Genomic DNA, 23,795 nt, shown 5'->3' with positions numbered 1-23,795 from the left:
TGCGGTGATCGCCGTCCTTCTTCTATCCTGCCCAGTGTGGATGACGTGATCTACGTCTTCTACACCAGCCGGCATTACGGTCCTGCGCAGTTGCACGGTGATCTGCCCTACTGAGGGCAGATCAAAGTACTGTAATGGGCAGACGCGAGGAAAGGATAAAGACTGCGCATGCGCACTACAATACAATGATCTGCCCTCTGCCCAATTGCTTTATCAGTGCAAGTCTAAGGAGTCTCCTTATGAGTCCAATAGACACAATATACACAAGGAAGTAGCACCTCCCCGTACAGTTGCTGTTTGAGCCGACAGAGCAGTCACATGGGATCGCAGCACGCTGAAAAACAGTGAGGACGGAGATAAGGGACTATTTTAATACACCAATACAAGCATAATTAGGAGGGATTACAAAATAAAATTTTTGATGACCTTTCTTTAAACTTTGCTGGGGGTGGGCTCTGAGCTCTCAGTCTCCTTCCCCCTCTGGCAGCTGATAATAGAGTCGTACTTCTCTAGGTGATGAGAGATCCACAGTAATGAAGATATATACTGTATTACATCCATTTCTTAGTCATTAGTTTCAAGTGTCTCCATCTGACTGAATAATTCACAGGTGACTACATTACAACTATTGTACTCTGTTTATGTAACGGAGGACAATACATTTATCTTATCCTATAGAGACAATGTTTATATAAAAAGGACAATCTGATACCATGTGACTACACAAACAGTTCCACTGATCCTATTGGTATCTACAGGCTTTTACCTACATCAGGGGGTTGTTTTAGGGTACCGTCTCACTAAACGACGTACCAAAGATTCCGACCACAATATGACCTGGTTAGGATCGCTGGTGAGTCGCTACATGGTTGCTGGTGAGCTGTCAATCAGGCAGATCTCACCAGCGACCAGTAACCAGCGACTTGTGGAAACGATGCTGGTGGCTGGTTACTTGTAACCAAGGTAAATATCGGTTAACTAAGCAAAATGCTTTCCTTGGTTACCCGATATTTACCCTGGTTACCAGTTACCAGTGCACACTGCTTAGCGCTGGCTCCCTGCACTCGTAGCCTGGGTACACATCGGGTTACTAAGCAAAGCATAGTTACCCGATGTGTACTCTGGCTACGTGTGCAGGGAGCCAGCACTGGTTGCCTGAAAGCGGCGTACGCTGGTAACCAAGGTAAATATCAGGTAACCAAGCAAAGCACTTTGCTTAGTTACCCGATGTGTACCTTAGTTACCAGCGTCCGCAGCTTCCAGACACCAGCTCCCGGCTCCCTGCTCATTCAGATCGTTGCTCTCTCGCTGTCAAACACAGCGATGTGTGCTTCACAGCGGGAGAGCAACGAGCAAAAAATGAACCAGCACTGTGTGTAACGAGCAGCGATTTCACAGCATGGGCCAGATCGCTGCTCAGTGTCACACACAGCGAGATCGCTGATGGGGTCACTGGTATGTCACAAAAACCGTGACTCAGCAGCGATCTCGCTATATGAGAAGTACCCCTTAGAAAAAAGTCTGTAAATGACATCTATCAATAGTGTGCATCCATATTGTAACTTGTGAGAGCTGGTATTCTGAATACGAAGTTGTATAAGTCAGCTAACAACTGCAAAACCAGAATTACATACAAGCAATATTTCGTGAAGAAAACATTACTTACAGATCCCCTTAAGGGCTAGGGGATTTTTCAATTTTTGCTTCCCCTTATTCCAAGAGCTTTAATTATTTTACTTTCCAGTTGTTATAGCCATGTAATAGCTTGGTTTTTGCGAGATGAGTTGGACTTTTGAATGTCAACATTCATTTTATCATATGTGAAAAAAAAATTACAAGTGTGACGAAACAGCGGAAAAAAAATAAAAAAATAAACTCTGAAATTGTTTGTGGGTTTTTTTTTTATACATCTTACCATAAAACTGACCTGGCAGTATGATTGTCCAGGTCAATATGAATACATGGCTACCAGACATGCTTAGTTTTTGTTTTATTTAAAATGGTGAAAAAATATTCTGAAATTTTGAAAAAAATAAATCTTGCTTGTGTCGCCACTTTCAAGTTTTGGGATCTAGGGCTGTGTGAGGACTTGTTTTTGTGGATATTGTTTGGGGTATATACGATGTACTGATCGCCTGTTATTATCTTTCTGTTGTTGCAGCAGCCCAATTCTGTAGTTTAGATTTTTTTATTGTTATGCTGTTTACCGATCGGAATAATTTATTTTATATTTTGATAGATCGGACTTTTATGAACGCAGCGATACCAAATATGTTTATTTTTTATTTCTTCATTTTTAATGTGGTAATATGGGAATTTTAACATTATGTATATATTTTTTTTCCATATTTAAAAAAAAAAAAAAATAAATAAACTTTGTACTGCATTTAATATTCCCCTTAGGAGACTTGACCCTACCATAGTCTGATCACTTGTTCTATATACAGCAATGCCATAGCATTGCTGTATATAGAAAGAAAAAAAATCACAGTCTCCTATGAACATTGGGCATGGGCTGGTTTTCACATGAGTACTGAGATGACAGACACAGCTGACCCCTGGCTGTCATGACAACACATCAATGCCCTGCAATCGCACCGATGAGGGCTCTGAACAGCTTGCGCCCCTGCTGGCGAGCAATAAATCCCACTGTCAGAGATTTAAAGCAGCATTTAACAAGTTAACAGCCACAGGTGGAGCGCCACTCTAGCCACGGCTGTTAGGCCCCTTTCACACTGCGTTTTGCCTTACGTTCAGTGGTCCCGTCGAGGCATGCGTCCGAACCGCCCCTCGCCCACCCCGCAAAACGTGTTTCGGACGCATACACCGGCAGGGCCATTGCCTGTAACTACGGTACGTTAGCGTGTGCTCTGTTAGGTACCATTTTCGGGCATATAAGTTTTCTGCAGGCGTACACCTGCAGAAAATGTTTATGTGCAAAAATGGTACAAAATAGAGCACACGCTAACGGAGCCTGCTCCATTACAGTCAATGGCCCTGTCGGCGCATACCTCCAAAACGCGATTTGCGGGATAGGGGAGGGGCGGTTCGGACAGGTGCCCCGACGGGACTACTAAACATATAGCAAAATCGAAGTGTGAAAGGGGCCTTAGAGGCAGATGAAGGCTGAATGAGTCATTCTTCATCTACAGGGAAAGAAGCAGTCCCCTGAAGAAGAGGTGAAACGCGCGTAGGGACTGGCGGTTGCCTGGACTTGCTGTGAAGTGGTCAGTAGTGTTCATTATTATAACTGTGGATAAATTGTAGGCTGTGGTTATGCCGGTTATAACTATTTTATTGCCCTTAGCTATGTGAGCAAGGCTTTGGTTATACCACAACGACTATATGGATATGACACATAGATAAGTGATCGCAATTGGCAATGTTTGAGGTTGGGTACATTACCATCAAACAGTATTAATAGGAAATTTCAGTGTGTGTTTACGTATAATCCACTGTATTACATCCTTGACTGTTATGATCAAAATATTGTGATCCTCCTGTATGTATTTCATGTTGTAAACTGTCCACAATTACTGTTATTGACCTATTCCAGCAGTTCAGTTAACCCCTTGAGGACTCACTTGCTGTATTAATTTTAATGCAATTACAATAAAGATTATTTTTATTTAAAAGGATTCATACCACATTTTCTTTGTGTATAAAATTGTACAGTGGTGTTCTGGCACTTTCAATGAGGTTGAGGAGTGACCTAAATTAAAGGGAAAGAAGCAGGTACGGCCGTGCGAGCCCGCATCAAAAGTAGGGACACAAGTAGAGTTGAGCGAGTACCTAATTATTCATACTCGCTATACTCACAACGAGTACTGCCTAATACTCGCATATTCATTCTGAATAGCGTGTGCAATACAAGTCAATGGGGAATACTCGCAAAGTAATGAGTAACCTGAATTACGCACTATTCGTGCGAGTAGTACAGCAATCGGATTAGGCTACTTTTACACTTGTGTCGTTTGGCATCCGTCACGATGCGTTGTAAATAGTGTCATAATAAAGGCAACGGATTCCTGTGAAATAACGTGTTGAGAGAGAGAGAGAGAGACAGACGAGAGAGAGACACACACGCAGGCACTACCACACCCATCATCATCGTACACACTGACACTACCTCAGTGACGTCCCCAGCACGATTCACTTCAGTTTCTGCATGGAGCTCACAGAGAGCGGCGGTGTTCCACGGCCGCTCCTGTCAGCTTCATGTAGCAGAGCTGAAAGCGTCATGGGACCTGGTGTGGATTACGTCGGACCTGGTGGAGTATTTGGGGATTAATTAAGTGGTGAAAGAGGGGTTTTTTTTGTCTTTTATTCCAAATAAAGTATTTTTTCGGGTGTGTTTATTCACTTTCACTTACAGGTTAATCATTGGTTGTGTCTCATAGATGCCTGCCATGATTAACCTAGGACTTAGTGGCAGCTATGGGCTGCCATTAACTCCTTATTACCCCGATTGCCACCGCACCAGGGCAATTCAGGATGAGGCGGGTAGAGTCCAAGGACTGTCACATCTAATGGATGCAGCAATTCTGGGAGGCTGCTGGCTGATATTGTTAGGCTGGGGGGCTCCCCATAACGTGGGGCTCCCCATCCTGAGAATACCAGCCTTCAGCCGTGCGGCTTTACCTTTTCTGGTATCAAAATTGGGGGGAACCGCACGTCGTTTTTGGTTAATTATTTATTTTTCTGCACGATATAGACCTGACCACTGGCGGCTGTGATTGGTTGCAGTGAGACAGCTGTCACACAGCGTGGGGGCGTGTCTGACTGCAACCAATCATAGGAGGCCGGTGGGTGGGGAAAGCAGTGAATATGAGATGGAATAATAAGCGGCCGGCATTTTCAAAAGAGGAGAAGCCGCTAGAGCAGTGTGACAGCCGTGCAGCGCCAGTGATCGGTGAGTATGAGAGAGAGGAGGTGAGAGGGAGAGACCGACCCACAGAGAGACCGACCCACAGAGAGACCGACCCACAGAGAGACAGAGACCAGGAGTGATTTTAAACGATTTAGAATGTTCTGCTGGACATGCTGAGCATGCTCAGTAGAACGTGACGGAATCCTGCACTGGAATCCGTCGCCAAATGCATGGCGATGGAATCCAGTACCATAGACATTCATTATGCCTCTTAACGGATCCCGACAGAATACTGTGGAGTGCGTTTTTTTACAGCAACAAAAAAAGTTACATGATGCATTCCTTCCGCCCGACAGTCACTGACGGTCACCGACAAAACAACTGATGCACCGCGAGGCGGATGCAACGCAAGACCATCCGTTGCAATCTGCCCTTAATAGAAGCCTATGAGGAATAAATGGCTTCCTGCAACGGTTACCGTAATTCCTCAAGGCGGCTGATTTCAACGGATGCCGCACCACGCAAGTGTGAAAGTAGCCTTACTCGTTACTTTGCGAGCTTTTCCCCATTGATTTGCATTGCACATACTATTCAGAATGAATACGCAGATATTAGACAGTACTCGTTATGATTAGGTACTCGCTCATCTCTAGAAACAAGTAATGATGGTTAAAGTATGTCATTAGTCATAAAGGAGTTAAAGAGGACAGATCACCTACTTTTTACCAAAGGAAATCTATAATAAAAACCTTTCACTAAGAGACCAGAGGTAGCGCACAATCGTGAACAGTGAAACATCCCCAACAATACCCATTTCATCGCCCTTTAATTTATAGGAAAATTAGCATGGTAAATGCACTGGTGGACGAGTCGGTGCACTTGTAGTTCCTGGCTCCTCTTCTTTTCTCCCCACTTGTGCCATTTCTTGACAGCAGAGACAAATGCACTTCTACACGTCGTCACATCTGCTCTCCACTCTTATCAGAAGTGCTGTCGACTCTCATGGGGTTCCTGACGTTTTTGAAAATTATTTAAAAAATCCCAGCTTAGTGTTTGATGTGGACCGACCCTAAATCTAATATTATTAACAAACTGCAATGTACATCTCACAATTAAAACTGACACCACTGAGGTTTGGTTCAAGAGCTAGCACCCTTAGAACCTTAAGGCTATGTGCGCACTAGGCGTTTTTTTCACGCTGCGTTTTTATGTGCGTTTTTGTCTAAAAAACGCACCCGCGGCTAAAAAACCGCGGCAAAAACGCATGCGTTTTTGCCGCGATTTGGTGCGTTTTTTGCTGCGTTTTTAATCAGTGCACAATGCCATTAAAGATTGTTGATGAAAAAAAAAAAAAAAAAAAGGTCTGATGTCATTTCCTTCTTCAAAATGTTCATTGTATGCAGGAGAGCAGACAGCTGCAGAACTAGTGTATGCAGGAGAGCAGACAGCAGCTGCAGAACTACAAGGCTCAGCATCCTCCATCCAGGACTGTATGCAGTTTTTTGCCCAAAAAGAAAAAAAAAATGACGTGAGCTTCGCCATATTGTTGTATGCTAGCCGGGTACAGCAGGCAGGTACGGGCTGCCCCCAACCCCCAGCTGCCTATTTGTACCCGGCTGGGAACCAAAAATATAGGGAAGCCCTTTTTTTTAAAATTATTTCATGAATTTCATGAAATAATTTTAAAAAAAAATGACGTGAGCTTCGCCCAATTTTTGAGTCCAGCCGGGTACAACTAGGCAGCTGGGGATTGGAATCCACAGTGCAGGGTGCCCATGCTTTCTGGGCACCCCCGCTGTGAATTGCAGTCCCGCAGCCACCCCAGAAAATGGCGCTTTCATAGAAGCGCCATCTTCTGGCGCTGTATCCAACTCTTCTAGCTGCCCTGGTGACGGGTGGCTAGCCAGGTAATAATGGAGTTAGGGCTAGCTGTATATTATCAGCTGGCCCTAAGCCCGAAATTCATGGTGTCACGCCAATATTAGACATGGCCACCATGAATTTCTAGTAATGATAAAAAAAAAAACACAACACACAGAAAAATATTTTTATTAGAAATAAAACACAACACAATTAGTGACTCCATCTTTATTGAAATAAACCCCCCTCCGCAGTAATCCTGGGTCAGGGTCCCGCGCCGTCCAATCCGGATCCAATATCATCTGATCGGTTTGCTGGAAGGCAAAGCGATCAGATGATGTGTCAGGTTCTAGGGGCTGAATCACATCACACATCAGCTGATTGTATAAAAGCCGATTATACAATCAGCTGATGCATCAGTGCAAAAAAAAAAAAAAAAAAAAATAATACTCACTTATGTGCTGTGGTGATTACCGGCAGCTCCTGGAGCGATCGATTGGACAGGAGTCTGATCCCGTCCGATCGCACCAGAAGCTGCCGGTAATCAGCTGATGAAGTCCCCTGACAGCAGGATCAGCTGATAGCCGGCCGGGCGCGAAAAAGCCGGCGAGACTACGATCAGCTGATGCGTCAGGTGACTGCATCAGGTGATCAGCGCCAGGTCCTGCAAGCAAGGTCCTGCCGGCCGGGGAGACTGCACACAGCCAGAGCGGCGGTACCGGGAGGAGCTGGGAGCGGGCATGGCACTGGGACCCTGCAGACAGGTGAGTATATGACATTTTTTTTTTCTACTGTTCACTTTGTTTTTCGCCGCTGCCTCCACCTCCCGCCCAGACATGGCGCCGCACGGAGCTGACATGCACAGGACGGGAGGTGGACGCAGCGGTGACGGTACCGGGAGGATTCCTGCTTCTGTATTTACCAACAGAAGGAATCCTCTTCCTGTACACGTCACTGTAGTGCCCACCCCTTGCGTGTATAGCTGCGTTTTTAGTCATAGAAACGCGGCTATATGCGTTATTCATTGCGTTTTTAACATCTCATTGAATTCAATGAGTGAAAAACGCAGTGGAAAACGCAGAAATAATTGACATGCTGCGTTTTTGTGGTCACCACAAAAACGCAGCTAAAAAAAAACGCTGTGTGAGGACAGCACTTCTGAAAACCCATTGACATTGCTGGGGAAGCAATGTCACTGCGTTTTCAGCACAAAAACGCGGTAAAAAACGCCGCTAAAAACGCGGCAAAAACGCGGCAAAAACGCCTAGTGCGCACATAGCCGTAGGTCGCTCATCTGCCTCTGTGAACAGCCTATTAAATGACCGCCCATTGGGAAATGTTTACGAATTGCGAGTATTGTGCTCCTTGGTGCCAGGGTCTTTTAGTGCTCATCCCCTTCCCTATGGTGTTACCTCCTGGGTCGGTCCATATACTTGCACGTTTCACCTCTGGATATTTCGGCAATTAGGCCGGGGCCACATGGGGCACTAGTGCGATCCTCACATGACACTCAGCTCATGCTGGCAGCACAGCAGAGCCGAGTGTCATGCGAGTGACCCTGCGACTAAGGTCCAACTGTGCGAGCGGACCCCAGCTGCGGGGGGTGGGCCGGCACTGAGAGGAGAGAGGGATTTCTCTCCCTCTCTCCTCCGTAGCCGGCTATTGTGATTCTCGCACTGTACTCGCATTACACCGGTGTACCGCAAGTGCAGTGCGATTTTTCTCTCGCCCCATACACTTGAATGGGTGCGGGAGAAAGAGTCTCGCATTACAGTCGCAGTATGCTGTGATTGTTTTCTCGGTCCGATTAGGGCTGAGAAAATAATCGCTCATGTGTGCTGACACACAGGCTAGAATTGGTCCGAGTGGAATGCGGTTTTATCACACTCCACTCGAACAGTTTTTCTCGCCGTGTGGCTTAGGCCTTAAAAGAATAGAAGTTTGACCGACCAGAGCAAAGTAGGGGGCCTATGGTTACATCCAATAATGAAGCATATCCCATGGCTTGGTGGTTAGCACTGTAGTCTTGCAGCGCTGGGGTCCTGGGTTCAAATCCCACCAAGGACACCATCTGCAAGGAGTTTGTATGTTCTCCCCGTGTTTGTGTGGGTTTCCTCTGGGTTCTCTGGTTTCCTCCCACACTCCAAAAACATACAGATAGGGACTCTAGATTGTGAGCCCCAATGGGGACAGTGTCCCCAATGTATGTAAAGCGCTGTGGAATTAATAGCACTATATAAATGAATAAATATTATTATATCCCAAAGACTGAATACACAGTAACCCAATACATGTGCAAGAAGTATGGAGCTGCTAGAATGTAAAAGCAGCTTTTAACAGACCATGAAATCATATGTCCAAAGATGAGACCGACCTCATGTGTATCGCTGGCAATGACCGCTTCTTCAGGGGAATTTATTATCATGACCGCTATCTGGCTCGCTATTATGTTACTTACTTCCTGCACCTCCTTTTCATGTTGGAGCAATGCTGTGGTGGGGTGTTTTGTCCCAGCAGACTTATTACAGTATTGGATACGACCTCTTCATCACAACCTTGATTTTAATTGCTTTTGCATGTAATAAATGTATTTGTATATAGTATTTCAGTGTGCACAATATACGCAGTGTTTTATCTTCTTCTTCTAATGTCCTACCCCTCTCTGCATTGTAGCGCTTGTGGTGCTCCCGGCCTCTCTCCATGGCCTCTAGTGCGGCCTCACCAGCTCTGGGATGTGAACAAACAATCCGCAGGAAACTCTGAATAAACCTGGTTACCTCCAATTATATTACAAATCCAGACGGCAGATAACATTTGTGACTATGGGACATCAGCAGTCACCGTAGAGAGCACTACAAGTCTCAGCATGTCTGAGCTACAGACATTGTCCATTATTACAGGAGATCAGAAGTCAGGATATCATCTGTGGGGAGAACTACAAGTCCCAGAATTATGGGATATCAGCAATCAGTACAGCCAGAAGAGAGAACTACAAGTCCCAGCATGCACCGGCTGGAGATATTACCCGCTATTAGGACATAGTCAGTGCAGTAAGAAGAGAGGGAACTACTAGTCCCAGCATGCTCCAGCTGCAGATACTACCCTGTATGAGATATCGGCAGTCAGTACAGTAAGAAGAGAGAACTACTAGTCCCAGCATGCCCCGGCTGCAGATATTACCAGGTATTATGAGATATCGGCAGTCAGTACAGTAAGAAGAGAGAACTACTAGTCCCAGCATGCCCCGGCTGCAGATATTACCAGGTATTATGAGATATCGGCAGTCAGTACAGTAAGAAGAGAGAACTACTAGTCCCAGCATGCCCCGGCTGGAGATATTACCCGCTATTATGACATATCTGCAGTCAGTACAGTAAGAAGAGAGAACTACTAGTCCCAGCATGCCCCGGCTGAAGATATTACCCGCTATTATGACATATCTGCAGTCAGTGAAGTAAGAAGAGAGGGAACTACTAGTCCCAGCATGCCCCGGCTGCAGATATTACCCGGTATTATGACATATCTGCAGTCAGTGCAGTAAGAAGAGAGAACTACTAGTCCCAGCATGCCCCGGCTGCAGATATTACCAGGTATTATGAGATATCGGCAGTCAGTACAGTAAGAAGAGAGAACTACTAGTCCCAGCATGCCCCGGCTGGAGATATTACCCGCTATTATGACATATCTGCAGTCAGTACAGTAAGAAGAGAGAACTACTAGTCCCAGCATGCCCCGGCTGAAGATATTACCCGCTATTATGACATATCTGCAGTCAGTGCAGTAAGAAGAGAGGGAACTACTAGTCCCAGCATGCCCCGGCTGGAGATATTACCCGCTATTATGACATATCTGCAGTCAGTGCAGTAAGAAGAGAGAACTACTAGTCCCAGCATGCCCCGGCTGGAGATATTACCCGGTATTATGACATATCTGCAGTCAGTACAGTAAGAAGAGAGGGAACTACTAGTCCCAGCATGCCCCGGCTGCAGATATTACCCGCTATTATGACATATCTGCAGTCAGTACAGTAAGAAGAGAGGGAACTACTAGTCCCAGCATGCCCCGGCTGGAGATATTACCCGCTATTATGACATATCTGCAGTCAGTGCAGTAAGAAGAGAGAACTACTAGTCCCAGCATGCCCCGGCTGCAGATATTACCAGGTATTATGAGATATCGGCAGTCAGTACAGTAAGAAGAGAGAACTACTAGTCCCAGCATGCCCCGGCTGGAGATATTACCCGCTATTATGACATATCTGCAGTCAGTACAGTAAGAAGAGAGAACTACTAGTCCCAGCATGCCCCGGCTGAAGATATTACCCGCTATTATGACATATCTGCAGTCAGTGCAGTAAGAAGAGAGGGAACTACTAGTCCCAGCATGCCCCGGCTGGAGATATTACCCGCTATTATGACATATCTGCAGTCAGTGCAGTAAGAAGAGAGAACTACTAGTCCCAGCATGCCCCGGCTGGAGATATTACCAGGTATTATGACATATCTGCAGTCAGTACAGTAAGAAGAGAGGGAACTACTAGTCCCAGCATGCCCCGGCTGCAGATATTACCCGCTATTATGACATATCTGCAGTCAGTACAGTAAGAAGAGAGGGAACTACTAGTCCCAGCATGCCCCGGCTGCAGATATTACCCGCTATTATGACATATCTGCAGTCAGTACAGTAAGAAGAGAGAACTACTAGTCCCAGCATGCCCCGGCTGCAGATATTACCCGCTATTATGACATATCTGCAGTCAGTGCAGTAAGAAGAGAGAACTACTAGTCCCAGCATGCCCCGGCTGCAGATATTACCCGCTATTATGACATATCTGCAGTCAGTACAGTAAGAAGAGAGGGAACTACTAGTCCCAGCATGCCCCGGCTGCAGATATTACCCGCTATTATGACATATCTGCAGTCAGTACAGTAAGAAGAGAGGGAACTACTAGTCCCAGCATGCCCCGGCTGCAGATATTACCCGCTATTATGACATATCTGCAGTCAGTACAGTAAGAAGAGAGAACTACTAGTCCCAGCATGCCCCGGCTGCAGATATTACCCGCTATTATGACATATCTGCAGTCAGTACAGTAAGAAGAGAGGGAACTACTAGTCCCAGCATGCCCCGGCTGCAGATATTACCCGCTATTATGACATATCTGCAGTCAGTACAGTAAGAAGAGAGGGAACTACTAGTCCCAGCATGCCCCGGCTGCAGATATTACCCGCTATTATGACATATCTGCAGTCAGTACAGTAAGAAGAGAGGGAACTACTTGTCCCAGCATGCCCCGGCTGCAGATATTACCCGCTATTATGACATATCTGCAGTCAGTACAGTAAGAAGAGAGGGAACTACTAGTCCCAGCATGCCCCGGCTGCAGATATTACCAGGTATTATGAGATATCGGCAGTCAGTACAGTAAGAAGAGAGAACTACTAATCCCAGCATGCCCCGGCTGGAGATATTACCCGCTATTATGACATATCTGCAGTCAGTGCAGTAAGAAGAGAGGGAACTACTAGTCCCAGCATGCCCCGGCTGGAGATATTACCCGCTATTATGACATATCTGCAGTCAGTGCAGTAAGAAGAGAGAACTACTAGTCCCAGCATGCTCCGGCTGCAGATATTACCCGCTATTATGACATATCTGCAGTCAGTGCAGTAAGAAGAGAGAACTACTAGTCCCAGCATGCCCCGGCTGCAGATATTACCCGCTATTATGACATATCTGCAGTCAGTACAGTAAGAAGAGAGGGAACTACTAGTCCCAGCATGCCCCGGCTGCAGATATTACCCGCTATTATGACATATCTGCAGTCAGTACAGTAAGAAGAGAGGGAACTACTAGTCCCAGCATGCCCCGGCTGGAGATATTACCCGCTATTATGACATATCTGCAGTCAGTACAGTAAGAAGAGAGGAAACTACTAGTCCCAGCATGCCCCGGCTGCAGATATTACCCGCTATTATGACATATCTGCAGTCAGTACAGTAAGAAGAGAGGGAACTACTAGTCCCAGCATGCCCCGGCTGCAGATATTACCCGCTATTATGACATATCTGCAGTCAGTACAGTAAGAAGAGAGGGAACTACTAGTCCCAGCATGCCCCGGCTGCAGATATTACCCGCTATTATGACATATCTGCAGTCAGTACAGTAAGAAGAGAGGGAACTACTAGTCCCAGCATGCCCCGGCTGCAGATATTACCCGCTATTATGACATATCTGCAGTCAGTACAGTAAGAAGAGAGAACTACTAGTCCCAGCATGCCCCGGCTGCAGATATTACCCGCTATTATGACATATCTGCAGTCAGTACAGTAAGAAGAGAGGGAACTACTAGTCCCAGCATGCCCCGGCTGCAGATATTACCCGCTATTATGACATATCTGCAGTCAGTACAGTAAGAAGAGAGGGAACTACTAGTCCCAGCATGCCCCGGCTGCAGATATTACCCGCTATTATGACATATCTGCAGTCAGTACAGTAAGAAGAGAGGGAACTACTTGTCCCAGCATGCCCCGGCTGCAGATATTACCCGCTATTATGACATATCTGCAGTCAGTACAGTAAGAAGAGAGGGAACTACTAGTCCCAGCATGCCCCGGCTGCAGATATTACCAGGTATTATGAGATATCGGCAGTCAGTACAGTAAGAAGAGAGAACTACTAATCCCAGCATGCCCCGGCTGGAGATATTACCCGCTATTATGACATATCTGCAGTCAGTGCAGTAAGAAGAGAGGGAACTACTAGTCCCAGCATGCCCCGGCTGGAGATATTACCCGCTATTATGACATATCTGCAGTCAGTGCAGTAAGAAGAGAGAACTACTAGTCCCAGCATGCTCCGGCTGCAGATATTACCCGCTATTATGACATATCTGCAGTCAGTGCAGTAAGAAGAGAGAACTACTAGTCCCAGCATGCCCCGGCTGCAGATATTACCCGCTATTATGACATATCTGCAGTCAGTACAGTAAGAAGAGAGGGAACTACTAGTCCCAGCATGCCCCGGCTGCAGATATTACCCGCTATTATGACATATCTGCAGTCAGTACAGTAAGAAGAGAGGGAACTACTAGTCCCAGCATGCCCCGGCTGCAGATATTACCCGCTATTATGACATATCTGCAGTCAGTACAGTAAGAAGAGAGAACTACTAGTCCCAGCATGCCCCGGCTGCAGATATTACCCGGTATTATGAGATATCGGCAGTCAGTACAGTAAGAAGAGAGGGAACTACTAGTCCCAGCATGCCCCGGCTGCAGATATTACCCGCTATTATGACATATCTGCAGTCAGTACAGTAAGAAGAGAGGGAACTACTAGTCCCAGCATGCCCCGGCTGCAGATATTACCCGCTATTATGACATATCTGCAGTCAGTACAGTAAGAAGAGAGGGAACTACTAGTCCCAGCATGCCCCGGCTGCAGATATTACCCGCTATTATGACATATCTGCAGTCAGTACAGTAAGAAGAGAGAACTACTAGTCCCAGCATGCCCCGGCTGAAGATATTACCCGCTATTATGACATATCTGCAGTCAGTACAGTAAGAAGAGAGAACTACTAGTCCCAGCATGCCCCGGCTGCAGATATTACCCGGTATTATGACATATCTGCAGTCAGTGCAGTAAGAAGAGAGAACTACTAGTCCCAGCATGCCCCGGCTGCAGATATTACCCGGTATTATGACATATCAGCAGTCAGTACAGTAAGAAGAGAGGGAACTACTAGTCCCAGCATGCCCCGGCTGCAGATATTACCCGGTATTATGACATATCAGCAGTCAGTACAGTAAGTGGGAACTACAAGTCCCAGCATGCCCCGGCCGCAGACCCCAGTGTACGGGCTGTTACCTCATTGGCTGCACTGTGTACAGGCTGCGGGGTCCGCTGGTGACACAATGCTCCGTACAGGGTGATAATGCAGCCCGTGCGCCCACTCCCGGCTCCCCTCCGCCCCTGTGCTGTGAGCGCGGCTCCTTTACCTGACATCACTGGAAGTTTAGTAGAGCGGCCATTCCTGTCCTTCTCCAGCGCCTTCTCCTCACGTGACTGATCACATGACCGTGACATCACACAGGTCCTGTCTCCTGGAGCCTGGCATGCTTGTGTGCCGAGGGCTGCTGGCGTCTACCTGTGTGTCACTCACCATCCAGGCAGTCAGCGGCAGAGCTGGAAGTGACATCATGGACCTGGGGGCCATGCGGAAGAGATACCGAGGTGATAACGAGGTAAAAGGTCATGACCTCAGCATGAGGGGCAACCTGTGGATTTCAGCTGTTGTGGAACTACAAGTCTCAGCATGGCTGGTAGCCTCTGTAGGCTGTCACAGCCACAACTAAGGAAGAACCTCAGGATGTTTTGTGTTTTGAGAATCGTCATTGTGTCCATGACAAAACAGGAATAAAGTTTTCTTATCTTATTGCAGGCTAGAAAATGAAAGCTGCAATTTGATTGGTTGCTATGGGCAGCTCTGGTTGTACACTGTATGGTCCTCGTGGGTGGAGCCTCCTCCTGCCCAGCTGGTAATGCGCATGTCCTAGCTCCTTATCCCCACACTAGTGACTATCACTTGTATATTAAAGGGGTTGTCCACAGCGTTGGGTTTTTTTAAATTTTTTTACTTTAAGAGAACTTGTCACCAGATGAAAGGCGGACTGTTTTTTTTTCTTCCATTTTATTACTGTCGCACCCTGATTATTCAGATTTTTTTTTCTTTTAAATCCACCATATGGTCGCAGAGATATGAGCCTTTATATTTAGTTCTAATTTTTATAAAGGGATTGTCTTTGGGCTGCTCTGCATTATGACCCTGTGAGCATTATCTGATAGGGGCTCAGGAAATGACAGATAAAAGAGTCATCAGTTGTCAATGTGGCTGACTGACAGATCCCCAGTTAACTCCTTCTGCAGCAGCTATAGAAAGCGGACAGTGCAAAAATGTGTCGTGAAACCCAATTGCAAAAATGATTTCTAACGTCAATAACATGCAATTGGGGACAAAAAAACTCCCCAAATGTGGACAACCCATTTAAAGTAACACTGTATTCTGCGGCATAGGCTAATATTGTGGAGGCTCTTATGTATAGCTGTTTTAGTTGATGTACTCTTTATGGGCTGTTTGCAGAAGTGATGGAGTGTTATCATATTGTCCAAACACTTCTCTAAAGGGGGCTTTACACGCTACGATATCGTTAATGTTTGGTCGCCGGGGTCAAGTTGTTAGTGACGCACATCCGGCGTCATTAACGATATCGCAGCGTGTAATACTTACCAGCGACCTCAAAAATGGTGAACATCGTTCACCATGGAGAGGTCGTCCCAAAGTCAAAAATCGGTAAGGGTTGTTCAGCGTTGTGGTTCATCGCTCATGCGGCAGCACACATCGCTATGTGTGACACCGCAGGAGCGAAGAACGTCTCCTTACCTGCCACCGGCCACAATGCGGAAGGAAGGAGGTGGGCGGGATGTAACGTCCTGCTCATCTCCGCCCCTCCGCTTTGATTGGCCGGCCGCTTAGTGACGTTGCGGTGACGTCGTTGTGATGCCGAACGTCCCTCCCCCTTGAAGGAGGGATTGTTCGGCAGTCACAGCGACGCCGCCGACCAGGTAAGTATGTGTGACGCTGCGTAGCGATAATGTTCGCTACGGCAGCGATCACAAAGAATCGCATGCGCGACGGGGGCGGGTACTTACACGGTCGCTATCGCTAGAAATTGCTAGCGATATCGCTACCGTGTAAAGCCCCCTTTAGTCTTCTCTTAGGGTGGTTAGTGATAGATCAGTGACTTAGAACTGCTGTTCCCTGACTGTGTATACAATTTGATGTATACAGCAGAGTCTCAGTGTATCCTATGTGATGTATACAGCAGAGTCTCAGTGTATCCTATGTGATGTATACAGCAGAGTCTCAGGTATCCTATGTGATGTATACAGCAGAGTCTCAGGTATCCTATGTGATGTATACAGCAGTCTCAGTGTATCCTATGTGATGTATACAGCAAAGTCTCAGTGTATCCTATGTGATGTATACAGCAGAATCTCAGTGCATCCTATGTGATGTATACAGCATAGTCTCAGTGTATCCTTTATGGTGTATACAACAGAGTCTCAGTGCATACTATGTGATGATACAGCAGAGTCTCAGTGTATTCTGTCTGATGTATACAGCATAGTCTCAGTGTATCCTATGTGATGTATACAGTAGAGTCTCAGTGCATCCTATGTGATGATACAGTAGAGTCTCAGTGTATTCTGTGTGATGTATACAGCATAGTCTCAGTGTATCCTATGTGATGTATACAGCAGAGTCTCAGTGCATCCTATGTGATGTATATAGCAGAGTCTCAGTGCATCCTATGTGATGTATACAGTAGAGTCTCAGTGTATCGTATGTGATGTACTGTATACAGAAGAGTCTCAGTGCATCCTATGTGATGTATACAGCAGAGTCTCAGTGTATCCTATGTGATGTATACAGTAGAGTCTCAGTGTATCGTATGTGATGTATACAGCAGAGTCTCAGTGCATCCTATGTGATGTATAGAGTAGAGTCTCAGTGCATCCTATGTGATGTATACAGCAGCGTCTCAGTGTATCCTATGTGATGTATACAGCAGAGTCTCAGGATACACTGAGACTCTGCTGTATACATCACATAGGATACACTATGTGATGTATACAGTAGAGTCTCAGTGCATCCTATGTGATGTATACAGCAGCGTCTCAGTGTATCCTATGTGATGATACAGCAGAGTCTCAGTGCATCCTATGTGATGTATACAGCAGTCTCAGTGTATCCTATGTGATGTATACAGTAGAGTCTCAGTGTATCGTATGTGATGTACTGTATACAGCAGAGTCTCAGTGCATCCTATGTGATGTATACAGCAGAGTCTCAGTGTATCCTATGTGATGTATACAGTAGAGTCTCAGTGTATCGTATGTGATGTATACAGCAGAGTCTCAGTGCATCCTATGTGATGTATACAGTAGAGTCTCAGTGCATCCTATGTGATGTATACAGCAGCGTCTCAGTGTATCCTATGTGATGATACAGCAGAGTCTCAGTGCATCCTATGTGATGTATACAGCAGTCTCAGTGTATCCTATGTGATGTATACAGTAGAGTCTCAGTGCATCCTATGTGATGTATACAGCAGCGTCTCAGTGTATCCTATGTGATGATACAGCAGAGTCTCAGTGCATCCTATGTGATGTATACAGCAGTCTCAGTGCATCCTATGTGATGTATACAGCAGAGTCTCAGTGCATCCTATGTGATGTATACAGTAGAGTCTCAGTGCATCCTATGTGATGTATACAGCAGTCTCAGTGTATCCTATGTGATGTATACAGTAGAGTCTCAGTGCATCCTATGTGATGTATACAGCAGCGTCTCAGTGTATCCTATGTGATGATACAGCAGAGTCTCAGTGCATCCTATGTGATGTATACAGCAGTCTCAGTGCATCCTATGTGATGTATACAGCAGAGTCTCAGTGCATACTATGTGATGATACAGCAGAGTCTCAGTGTATTCTGTCTGATGTATACAGCATAGTCTCAGTGTATCCTATGTGATGTATACAGTAGAGTCTCAGTGCATCCTATGTGATGATACAGTAGAGTCTCAGTGTATTCTGTGTGATGTATACAGCATAGTCTCAGTGTATCCTATGTGATGTATACAGCAGAGTCTCAGTGCATCCTATGTGATGTATATAGCAGAGTCTCAGTGCATCCTATGTGATGTATACAGTAGAGTCTCAGTGTATCGTATGTGATGTACTGTATACAGCAGAGTCTCAGTGCATCCTATGTGATGTATACAGCAGAGTCTCAGTGTATCCTATGTGATGTATACAGTAGAGTCTCAGTGTATCGTATGTGATGTATACAGCAGAGTCTCAGTGCATCCTATGTGATGTATACAGTAGAGTCTCAGTGCATCCTATGTGATGTATACAGCAGCGTCTCAGTGTATCCTATGTGATGTATACAGCAGAGTCTCAGGATACACTGAGACTCTGCTGTATACATCACATAGGATACACTATGTGATGTATACAGTAGAGTTTCAGTGAATCCTATGTGATGTATACAGCAGCGTCTCAGTGTATCCTATGTGATGTATACAGCAGTGTCTCAGTGTATCCTATGTGATGATACAGCAGAGTCTCAGTGCATCCTATGTGATGTATACAGCAGTCTCAGTGTATCCTATGTGATGTATACAGTAGAGTCTCAGTGTATCGTATGTGATGTACTGTATACAATAGAGTCTCAGTGCATCCTATGTGATGTATACAGCAGAGTCTCAGTGTATCCTATGTGATGTATACAGTAGAGTCTCAGTGTATCGTATGTGATGTATACAGCAGAGTCTCAGTGCATCCTATGTGATGTATACAGTAAAGTCTCAGTGCATCCTATGTGATGTATACAGCAGCGTCTCAGTGTATCCTATGTGATGATACAGCAGAGTCTCAGTGCATCCTATGTGATGTATACAGCAGTCTCAGTGTATCCTATGTGATGTATACAGTAGAGTCTCAGTGCATCCTATGTGATGTATACAGCAGCGTCTCAGTGTATCCTATGTGATGATACAGCAGAGTCTCAGTGCATCCTATGTGATGTATACAGCAGTCTCAGTGCATCCTATGTGATGTATACAGCAGAGTCTCAGTGCATCCTATGTGATGTATACAGCAGCGTCTCAGTGTATCCTATGTGATGTATACAGCAGAGTCTCAGTGCATCCTATGTGATGTATACAGCAGCGTCTCAGTGTATCCTATGTGATGTATACAGCAGAGTCTCAGTGCATCCTATGTGATGTATACAGCAGTCTCAGTGCATCCTATGTGATGTATACAGCAGAGTCTCAGTGCATCCTATGTGATGTATACAGCAGCGTCTCAGTGTATCCCATGTGATGTATACAGCAGCGTCTCAGTGTATCCTATGTGATGATACAGCAGAGTCTCAGTGCATCCTATGTGATGTATACAGCAGTCTCAGTGCATCCTATGTGATGTATACAGCAGTCTCAGTGCATCCTATGCGATGTATACAGCAGCGTCTCAGTGTATCCTATGTGATGTATACAGCAGCGTCTCAGTGTATCCTATGTGATGTATACAGCAGCGTCTCAGTGTATCCTATGTGATGTATACAGCAGAGTCTCAGTGCATCCTATGTGATGTATACAGCAGCGTCTCAGTGTATCCTATGTGATGTATACAGCAGAGTCTCAGTGTATCCTATGTGATGTATACAGCAGAGTCTCAGTGCATCCTATGTGATGTATACAGCAGAGTCTCAGTGTATCCTATGTGATGTATACAGCAGAGTCTCAGTGTATCCTATGTGATGTATACAGCAGTCTCAGTGCATCCTATGTGATGTATACAGCAGAGTCTCAGTGTATCCTATGTGATGTATACAGTAGAGTCTCAGTCCATTGTGTGGTGTCATTTGAAACTACAACTCGTCCTGTGTAAACAAACAAGGCTTCATAGATACGACTATGCAAAGTGGAAAAAAATAAAGCTATCGCTCTTGAAGAAGGGGAGGAAAAACAAAAGTATGTAGCCGAAAAATCGAACAGTCTGTAAAGGGTTTAAATGGTATAACACCCAATTAAAACAACATTAATACAAGACGGTGCACGCAAAGTCTTTTTGAAAAAGTGCAGGAAAGATTCCAGATGAACATAATGAAAAGCAATGTGACAGAACAACATTGCTGTGTACGTGTCTGCTGTGACTTCTGTTCAGAAACCCTGAAGCGGTTATAGGATGCGACATACAATTCTTTGGGCGGCTTTCGCTCAGAAGTCACTCACTTTCTATACTCCACAGTATAGAGTCAATGACAGCGAAGCCTCTGCAAGAACGACAGCAAGACACCCAGTGAAGCCTTCCAACAGTGGCTTCAGTAGGGAAACACAATGACTGTGCTGGTCTCGAAAAGACGCCATGTTTACAGAACTCACTAAAGTTTTGCATGAAGCCTTTTCTATGAACATATATTAAAAGCTTCTGCATATAGCTGCCATACTGCCAGCAGAGGGCGCTGTATGGGAATGTGAAGGAGGTGATAGTCGCTAGATGAAGGATTTCTCACCATCAGAGGGTGCAGCATTTTAAAGTCAAGGCCAGAGTCACATTAGCGTATAGCATCCAATGCGTATGCTAATAACACTCAGCTTAGACTCACTGCGAGTGTGAGCCGAGTGTCATTCACTGTGATCAGATTCTCTCACATGTGAGACAGGTGCAGAGAAGATGGAAATATTAATTACTTCGTCTTGACTGCTGCCTGTCTTGGTATAGTATATAGGACTGCACTCTGATGACATCCGAGTGCAGTCCAATGTTTCACACGCACTCATAAACTTGTATGGGTGCGTGTTATCCGAGACACGCTGACTCATTGAATAACATTGGTCCGAGTGCAATGCGAGATCTTCTCCGTGTTATACGCCAGTGTGAGAATACCCTAATTTTAATTCTTAGTCTATATTCACACCACAGTTTGTTTTGTTTTGAAGAACAAACATGTAAAAATAAAAATGCTGCAAACAGAAGAACTTGGGTACCAATGATTAGAAAGGGGTCTATCTGGGTTTTGATATGTGTCTGTTTTTTGAGCAGAAGAAAAAGTGCATTGTACAGAACTTTTTTTTTTTTTTCTGTCCAAAAAACTGACACATAACAGATCCCAGACAGACCCCACAATGATCAGTGAGGCCCCTCTGCTTGCATGTGCATCAGTATGGAAGTGTTCATTTTTCACCATTAATACTTAAAGGGAACCTGTCACCAGATTTGGCAACTATAAGCTACAGCCACGACCAGTGGGCTCTTATATACAGCATGCTAGAATACTGTAAATAAGAGCCTGGACCGCTCTGTAGAACATAAAAACACTTTTATATACGGTACTCACCTAGGGGGCAGCTCGGTCTGATGAGTGTGGCTGCTCTCCAGTCGGTGCCTCCTCTCTCCTGCAATCTCCGTCCTCCTTCTTCCCAGCCCAGTGTGGATGTCGCATCTACATCATTCACACAGGCCGGCATTGTGGTCCTTCGCAGGCACACTTTGATCTCTCCTGCTAAGGGTAGATCAATATACTGTAATGCGCAGGTTCGAGGAAAGGTTAAAGACCGCCCACACATGCGCACTACGATACTTTGATGTGCCCTGAGCAGGACCTCAATGCTGGCTAGTGTGCATAACGTAGGACACGCCATACACACTGTCCTCAGAAGAAGGAGGACAGCGATCACCGGAGAGAGGTGGCGCCGGGCCAGAGACCAGCGACGCCTATTGGACCGCCCCCTATGAGTATAATAAAAGTGGTTTTTAGGTTATACACAGTGGTCTGGGCTCTTATATACAGCATATTAGATTGCTGTATATAAGACCTCACTGGTGGTGGCCACAACTTATAGTTGCCAAATTTGGTGACAGGTTCCCTTTAATGTCTGTTTCTCAAATGAAAAACATTGTCCAAATGGAAGTGTGAGAGTAGCCTTATGCGGGCTTTACACGTTACGGTCTATTGTGCGGTTGCACGAGCAATCATAACCGCCCCCGTCGTTTGTGCGCCATGGGCAAATCACTGCCCGTGTCGCACAAAGTCGTTAAACCGCCGTCACACGTACTTACCTGCTGAGCGACCTCGCTGTGGGCGGCGAACATCCTCTTCTTGAAGGGGGAGGGACGTTCGGCGTCACAGCAACGTCACACAGCGGCCGCCCAATAGAAGCGGAGGGCCGGAGATGAGCGGGACGTAAACATCCCGTCCACCTCCTTCCTTCCGCATAGCCGGCGGGTGCCGCAGGACGCAGGTAAGCTGTGTTCATCGCCCCCGGGGTGTCACAAGGAGCGATGTGTGCTGCCCCGAGTACGATGAACAACCGGCGCCATGTTAAATAAACAATTTTTTAAAACTCAGCGACGAGTACACGACTCACGATTTGTGAGCGATTGTGCGTCGCTCAGAGGTGTCACACGAGACAACGTCGTGAACGATGCCGGATGTGCGTCACGAAAACCGTGACCCCGACGATGCATCGCATGATAGCTTGTCTCGTGTAAAGCCCGCATTAGTGCTGCTGGAGTGACTCCATGGGCATGGCTGCAGTGTTTCACTATTCACCACTATAGAAGTGACATTGCTTTCTTCCCTTGGGTCTTACGATGTGTTATCACTGGATCCTAGGCTTTCTAATCTGAATTATTTACCTAGGAACAAATTATGTAAAACCCCTGATAAAGTATTATGACATACAGTTAAAGTTAAGTCCAGAAATATTTGGACAGTGACACAGGTTTTGGCATTTTAGCTGTTTAACAAAACATATTCGAGATATAGATATTTAATTAATATGGCTTTAATGTGTAGACTGTCAGGTTTTATTTGAGGATATTCACATCCTATTTGGAGTAAGCGTTTAGGAATTACAACTCTTTAATATGAAGCTGCTTTTTCAAGGGACAAAAAGTGCTTGGACAATTACCTCAGAAGCTTTTAAATGGGCTGTCATTAATCCATCAGCAATTACAGAGGTAAAAGGTCTGGAGCTGATTCCAGGTGTGGCATTTGTTTTTTGAAGCTGATGCTGTGAACCCACAATATGTTGTCAAAGGAGCTCTCAATGGAAGAGAAATAGACCATCATTAGGCTGGAAAAAAAAATACATCAGAGAAATATCAGAAATATTAGAAGTGGCCAAATCAACAGTTCGGTACACTCTGCAACAAAAAAAAGAGTGCACTGGTGCGCTTCGGAACTCAAAAAGGCCTGGATGTCCACCGGAGACAACAGGGGTGGAGGATCGCAGAATGCTTTCCATGATGAAGAAAAACCCCTTCACAACATCCATCCAACGAAAGAACACTCCAGGGAGTAGTAGCAGTAGTCAAGAGAAGACTTCATCAGAGCAAATACAGAGGGTTCACCACAAGGTGCAAACCATAAATCAGCTTTAAAAATAGAAAGGCTAGTGTAGACTATGCCTAAAGAAAATATCT

At 45.6% G+C, this 23,795-nt stretch overlaps 2 protein-coding genes across 5 annotated transcripts in view; one reads left to right on the top strand and one right to left on the bottom strand.

Annotated features, from left to right (window-relative positions):
- Positions 1–14,929, bottom strand: part of LOC142311547 (uncharacterized) — a 35,350-nt gene extending 20,421 nt beyond the window's left edge. For 2 of the 4 annotated variants that reach the window (XM_075350061.1, XM_075350065.1), the window contains exon 1: positions 14,733–14,929. The gene's annotated coding sequence lies outside the window, so the exon portion shown is untranslated. Of the gene's footprint in view, positions 1–14,601; positions 14,669–14,732 lie in introns of those variants that run through there. The other 2 variants (XM_075350064.1, XM_075350063.1) reach the window with 2 other exon arrangements.
- PNPO (pyridoxamine 5'-phosphate oxidase) overlaps positions 14,793–23,795 on the top strand; it is a 60,664-nt gene continuing 51,661 nt past the window's right edge. Inside the window, exon 1 of the mRNA XM_075350066.1 lies at positions 14,793–14,978. Coding sequence (XP_075206181.1) covers positions 14,808–14,978 — 171 coding nt within the window. The 5' untranslated portion in view covers positions 14,793–14,807. The remainder of the gene's footprint in view (positions 14,979–23,795) is intronic.

This window comes from Anomaloglossus baeobatrachus, chromosome 5, assembly GCF_048569485.1.
Source record: "Anomaloglossus baeobatrachus isolate aAnoBae1 chromosome 5, aAnoBae1.hap1, whole genome shotgun sequence".
Lineage (NCBI taxonomy): Eukaryota > Metazoa > Chordata > Amphibia > Anura > Aromobatidae > Anomaloglossus > Anomaloglossus baeobatrachus.
This window is presented reverse-complemented; position numbering and strand designations above follow the sequence as displayed.